This window comes from Sarcophilus harrisii, chromosome 6 (genome assembly GCF_902635505.1).
Source record: "Sarcophilus harrisii chromosome 6, mSarHar1.11, whole genome shotgun sequence".
Classification (NCBI taxonomy): Eukaryota; Metazoa; Chordata; class Mammalia; order Dasyuromorphia; family Dasyuridae; genus Sarcophilus; species Sarcophilus harrisii.
Genome location: NC_045431.1, coordinates 196273377 through 196280254, shown reverse-complemented (window position 1 = coordinate 196280254; position 6878 = coordinate 196273377). Strand labels below are relative to the sequence as shown.

The 6878-nt window shown below is 33.6% G+C and overlaps 1 protein-coding gene across 4 annotated transcripts in view; it reads right to left on the bottom strand.

The window, feature by feature from the left end:
• Positions 1–327: 327 nt before the first annotated feature.
• Positions 328–6878, bottom strand: part of UEVLD (UEV and lactate/malate dehyrogenase domains) — a 62812-nt gene continuing 56261 nt past the window's right edge. For all 4 annotated transcript variants that reach the window (XM_031943470.1, XM_031943471.1, XM_031943473.1 and 1 more), the window contains 3 exons: positions 5046–5109; positions 2317–2440; positions 328–1133 (listed from right to left, as the gene is read on the bottom strand). In XM_031943470.1, the coding sequence (XP_031799330.1) occupies positions 969–1133; positions 2317–2440; positions 5046–5109 (353 nt within the window). In that variant the 3' untranslated portion in view covers positions 328–968. The remainder of the gene's footprint in view (positions 1134–2316; positions 2441–5045; positions 5110–6878) is intronic.

Genomic DNA, 6878 nt, shown 5'->3' with positions numbered 1-6878 from the left:
ATAGAGGGTAGGGGCCAGGGAAGACTATGGCATTTTGGACATTTCTCTCTTTAAGCTAGAAACACTCAGATGTTAAACTGAAATGAAAATAAATAAAATTGCTTGTGGCAGACAAAACTAAAATAGTTATTTCTTTTCATTGAGACATACAAACAAAATTCATTTCATTATTCTAAAATTTATGACAAATATCTTCCTTTTTGGTAGTTACTTCAATTAAGGAATATGAAATGTTGGGGGCAGCTAGATGGTGCAGTTGATACAGCAGCAGCCCTGAAGTCAGGAGGACCAGAGTTCAAATCTAGCCTCAGGCACTTAACACTCCCTAGCTATGTGACCCTGGGCAAGTCACTTAACCCCAATTGCCTCTGCAAAAAAAAAAAAAAGAATATGAAGTGCTATGTACATAGCTGTAGCTGCTTATTAAATATTTGAATGAAATAATTTACTAATACTATGTTCAATTATTAGCAAAACACATCATTATTAAAAGTTGCATAATCCTTGAATCAAATGTAGAAACTTAGTGCAAATCTAATAATTGTAGTTATACAAGATCTTTTAAAAAAACGACACACTTAAATTGTTAAATTTCAGTTTTAAACTAAGAAATAACTTAAGCATTTTCAAAATATTTCCCAAATGCTAATTTTATGTTTGTGTTATGATACATATTTAAAAATGAAACATACTGCAGTATCCATAGTACTGCATAGTATGCATAGTTAAGCATAGACTTACAGGAGTCACCACGGTAAAAAAAAAAAATTTTTAAACGTATATTCAAATAATTGTGCTAATCAAAAAAAGCCACTATGATGGCATGTGCTTTCTCTATAAAAAGGGAAAAGCACTGACAGGATTAAGTAGTGATATGAATAAAAAGAAACTCAAAACCACCTCCTTTGCCATGCCTTTTATAAAACTGTATACTTCAGTGCCAGAAATCACAAGACTAAAAATCCTTTTTAAAGTTTCAGTTGGCTTTGGAGATTATAAAGTGATGACGCGCTGCTCTGGAGTTTCTCAGTCACATCTTCCTTCGCTGTGGCTTTGATGACTTCATATACACCTTTGTCTCCAAGGATGCAAGGCAAGCTTAAAAATACTTCATTGTTTATGTTATAATACCCCTAAAATGGAAGGGTAAAAATTAAATATAGCAAGTGTGTAAGACTGACAAAAGAAGTTAAAATCTTAAATATGAGGGAGCATATTTTGTTCTTTTATTACTTATTTTAAAAGATGAATTTTTGTTTTTATTTTTCCATATTTAAATTTGAACCTAAGATCTTGTTATCAGAAACAAGTAAAAAATTACTGATAGTAGTCTTAAAGTATATATCTCAATATTTATTGTTTCTGATTCACAGAATTTTGGAGGTGGAAGGGACACGAAGAATCAATGAATTCTAATTCCTGCTTGATGGATGAATATCCTTTGTGACACTACTAATAAGGGCTCATCTAGCTTCTATTCTAATGTCTCAAGAAAAAGAGAATTTACTATCATACAAAAAAAATTCATTTCATTTTTTGTAAAGCTTTGATATTAGGAAGTTAATTTGAATATAGTGAGCCAGAAATTGCCATGCTGCAATTTACAAAATTGTAGATTTGGAGCTGGAAAGGACCTAGAGATCATAAGCGTCCAACCCCGTCACTTAAAAGATGAGGAAACTGAGCCTTAGCAGAGTAAGTGAAGTGACCATGGTCACAAAGCCAGGAAATGTCAAAGATAGGGAATGAAACCATATTTTGCAGATGAATTGTTTTCTCTTGTTAAAATTCACCATGATTACTTTAACATATTTAACATGTATTAGACTACCTGCCATCTAGGGGAGGGGGTGGGAGGAAGGAGGGGAAAAGCTGGAACAGAAGGTTTTGCAAGGGTCAATGTTGAAAAATTACCTATGCATATGTTTTGTAAATAAAAAGCTATAATAATAATTTTTAAAATTCACCATGATTTCAGCCTTTAGAAATCTTTTGAGAGTCAGTCATATTATCTAAGACATTAGCTACCTGCCCAAGTTTCATTATAATACTAAACTGTGGAGGAAAAGATACTAAACTGTGGCTTACTCTTAAATGAAGAAAAGGCAGAGAAGAAAGCTAATAAAAGTTTGATTTTAGAAAATCCAATAATTTGTAATTTTCAGATGCCTAATATAAAAGAAATAGACTAAAAACACAAACTTCCTAGACAGCTATTTTATCCTATAATATTGTACATATTTATGCAGATAAAAACATCAATTGATATAAATATCAAAAGTAAAAACATAATGATACAAACAGGATAAAGTTTACCTTTGCCAAAATTGATACAGAATGAACTTTCCTTTTATTGTTTATGATACTATCCACTAGGTCAGACACGGAAAGACCAACAGACCAGGATCTTTGACCTTTTACTTTTAATATTTCCATGGCTCTAAGTTAGAAGGGAAAAAATGGTCAGAAAAGATATATTTAAATTATTCTTAATTAGCTCTACATACCATATATAGTATAAGAAATTTTATGGCACATGAACATGACTTCTTTGGCAATTATTTAATGAGTTACCTAGAATCTGATGATAATTTAAAGTTTTCTTTAAAGGCAGTTACCTACAAGCTAAAAACAATCTTCATCAACAAATATTTCTATTCCTTTTAAAAATTAAAACAAGAAAATGCGTTAATTTGAAAATAAATGATTATGCAGACATATTGCTTTCTTAATTTAGAACTAGATCAGAAATTTCCCCATGTTCACTTACTCAGTTAGATCTGTAATCTTATCAATGTGGATGTTTCCTCCAATGAGGCAGATTGCTGCCTATTCATCTCTATGAATTCTGTGAAAATCTTGTTCAGATTCTCCCATAAGTTCATCATAGGGGTTCCTTATATTAGACTACAAAAATATTTGATGATAGAATTAAAAAATCAAAGACCTAGGTAATCATTTCAAATGGCATAGTGCAAGGAAGGCTATTAATCTTCCTATGGCAGCTACAGTGAGGGCATAGAATACTGTAGAGTCTTAACTAAGGAAACTTAAAAAAAAATCATCCTGAAATCAAAACTATCAAGAGAGCATATAAAGTGATTAAGATTAGTGAGTTGCAGAAATAACCCAATTTAATACATGATTAGTAAATGAGTTGCGAAGGAGACGAGACTATTTCTCCAAACTCTATCAGGAGATACCAATCTAAAAAAGTAAAAAAACTAAACTAAATTGAATCATAATCTATCCCAAAATGATATTGTTATAATAGGATAGTGACTTGTAGGGCATTTTTTAAAGGCGAGCCAAAGATAAAAAATTTGTTTTTGTTTACCCAGAACTGTCCAAAGGGTAGAGAGACTGTCTGGTGGAAGAAAGTATTTCCTAAAATACAGGAGGGATAACTTCCTATGCTCTATCACAACCTGAAAAAAATATCTCAAAAGTATAATTCCCTTTGTTTTGGTCACAGGCTAACCAAGCAATTTTCTGATCACTAATTTAATTTTCTAGGTACCTTGACACTAGGAAGAGAATAGCAGGTACAAGCATTTAGTTACTGAAAAAGTCCATCAACATTGTAAATTAGTAAACTAACATTCTGGTTTAGAACTATAAAAAACATATGAAGAAAGATGCTATCAACAACCAGAAAAAGAACTGATAACTAGAAATATATGTGTATGTATATACATATGTAATATGCATATTCATATATATTTATATTTATAGATCTTTTTATCTATTTATCTTTTTATCCCTGTTTGTATCTAATGGTAGCCATCTTGAGGGTGGGGGGCAAAGTAAGGAAAGAAAAAAAGAGGGGAAAGAAATTTACATAATAACCTTTTTCTATTTTAAAATATATATTTAAAAGAATAATAAATTATAGATAACAGATTTGCAGTTTCATGCGCTATCATCTTTTTTATTATACTATGTTATGGAAATGTTTGTTTTATTCTATAAATCAAAAAATTAATTGGAGAAAAAAGAAAAGCAATGAAAATAAAAAATAAAAAAAAGAAGTCAGCTTCCAATTGGTTTCTGTGATGAAAGCCTAATATGTCCTGGATACACAGATAAAATTGAATTTCTGAGCTTACAGAACTGAAGATCAAGGCTACTAAAATGAGCTAATAACCTCAGTAGAACACAGATAGTTAGCAACAGCCCAAGCAGATAGGAAAGTAACTCTTTCTCACACCATAAAAAATTCCACGAGAAAAAGCTTAATACTTATAGCTATTTGGAAATCAGTAAAAAGAATAAATTATTTGTAAATTATCCCATAAATAAACCTGCACATTTAAAATAAAATTTATAAATCACAGATTAAAAACATAAAAGAATTGTGAAATTAATTATAATTATAAATGGTGGATGTGACCATGCTAAACAATTTTACTTGCAATGGCTATATTATTACAGATAGATTATGAAGCCTACATTTAAAAATTCTGATAAATGCAAATCTGAGCAGCAACATGGCCTCTTCATGATAACAAAGCTGGCCTTGAAGCCAGGAGGACCTGGCTGTTCAAGTCCTCCCTCTGAAACACATTGGCTGTGTGCCGACCTTGGGCAAGGTATGTATCCAGGGAGTTCAGAAGGCAACCTGTTCTGAAGAAAAAAGCCTCCCTTTCAATCCCCTATACCAATGAAAACTCAGATCTACTCCCTTATCCCTAAATGCAATCTACAATGAAATGACTCTTATTTTTTTAACATGTAATACAAAACAACTGGAGTCTACATAAATAAAATTATAAAATTCCTTAAAATGCATTCATTTCAATAAAAAATTGCTTGGCTGGATTATTGAAAGAGGTTAGATTGCCTAAAAGGGGCCACTGGGCCATCACTTTTCAGGCTTAATATTAAATTTATTTAAAATTCTGTTATCTACATGTATAATCTATATTAGATTGATTACCATCTTGGGAAGGAGTGAGGCAAGGAAGAAAAAAATGAAAATCAAAATCTTAGAAAAGTAAACGTCAAAAACTAACAAATTTAAAAAATAAATAAAATTTTGTTACCTGTTGGACAACTGTACCTGGAAGTTGGGAGCCATTGCTTCTTCCTGACCAGCCCACAGAGGTACTGGGAATTAAATAAATATATTTTTTACATTTATTAAGTCAACTTCTTTCTATGGATTAAGAAATGATAAGAGACCCTCTGTGCTAAAGTGTCCATGGTGAACTTGGTAAAAATGTCTTTTTTTCCTTCTTGGTATGAATATGATTGAAATTCCTACATATACTGTTTTATGTTTTTTTGTGGTTTGTTTGTTTTGCAAGGTAATTGGTATTAAGGGATTTGTCTATAGTCATACTAATAACTATGATTAACTATAAGTATGATTAGCTAATAAGAATGAAGTATTTGAGTTCGGATTTAAACTCAGGTCCTCCTAGGCTGAGTTCAAATCCAAACTCAAATACTTCATACTCCTCCTGGGCTGATACTCTCTCCACTGTGCCATTAGGTGCCCCCCCCCCCCCACATATACTGTTGATTGCTTTAAAGTGAAAAAAACCCTTTACTCAAATTGTTATCTTCAAATTCTCCCTCTCCCTCACCCCAATATTTACCTCTGTACCAGGGGTCCTCAAACTACAGTCCATGGGCCAGATGCGGCAGCTGAGGACGCTTATCCCCCTCACCCAGGGCTATGAAATTTCTTTATTTAAAGGCCCACAAAACAAAATTTTTGTTTTTACTATAGTCCGGCCCTCCAACAGTCTGAGGGACAGTGAACTGGCCCCCTATTTAAAAAGTTTGAGGACCCCTGAATTCTATCCTATCTGATGTTTTCTCTTTCCTCATACAGCCACTACTTGAGTAAGGGTCTTCCTCACATCTTGCTTAATCATTGCAATTGTTTGTCCTTTGTTTTCGAAGAGAACCAATTACACCACAGGATAATGTCTTGACTCTCTCATGAATTGGATTTGAGTAAGGGAGAAATGCACCAAGTCTTCTCAGTCTGACTCTCTCTTCCTGAGTCATCCAAGTCCAGGGACAGGACAAGAGTCAAGATGACTACCCATGGCCCAGGATGCACAGGAGGCCCTTCAAATTGTCTGTGCCTGACTTATCCCCAAGGGTCCCACAGTATCTGCTTCAGCTGCCGTCATGGCCACTGGACCAAACTGTTTTCATCTGACCATTGCACTGGGGGAAAAATCTTCCCCTTCACTCAATGATAGGCTGGAGGCCTGCTGATTACCCTGATTACCCTCAACCTGCTAAAGCGGTTTGCTGAGACATGACCTATGCAGGCGCTCCAGCTTCTTGGAACCATAGGTGAGAGTTAAGTGGAAACAAAAACTGGATGGACAGCCCTGAAAAGAGCTTGGCAAGCCTTCACAACTCAGATGCGAGTTCTCCTCAACACCTCAGATATAAAACTGCTTTAAAACTCACTTTAACAAACTTTATATAAGCTGAACATAATATAAATTTGAAGTTTTATATATAATCCTTGTTTCCTATTATTTTTATGTGGATATATTCACATTTGTTGATCTTTTTCACATTCAGAATAACTTTAAATCTCAACAAATAGTAAAAATGGTTGCTGCCCATAGCATTTTTTTCCTGGTGTCTAAGCTTGGGTCAATTCGGGTCCCAAAGGAAGAAACAAACTTCCCATCTCTTCCAAGCTTGTATTCCTGGCCTTTTTTCAGATCCCTGAAAAACAAGTGTGACTACCTTGTTTCATCACACGATCAGACAAAAACATAAGCTAAACATAAAAGCTGGAATCTCTAATAAGTCTGATTTAGAGGGAGCACATAAGGAATCACCAGCAGAGGGAGCACATAAGGAGTTTTCAACCACAGGATCCGGGGATAAGTGATTCA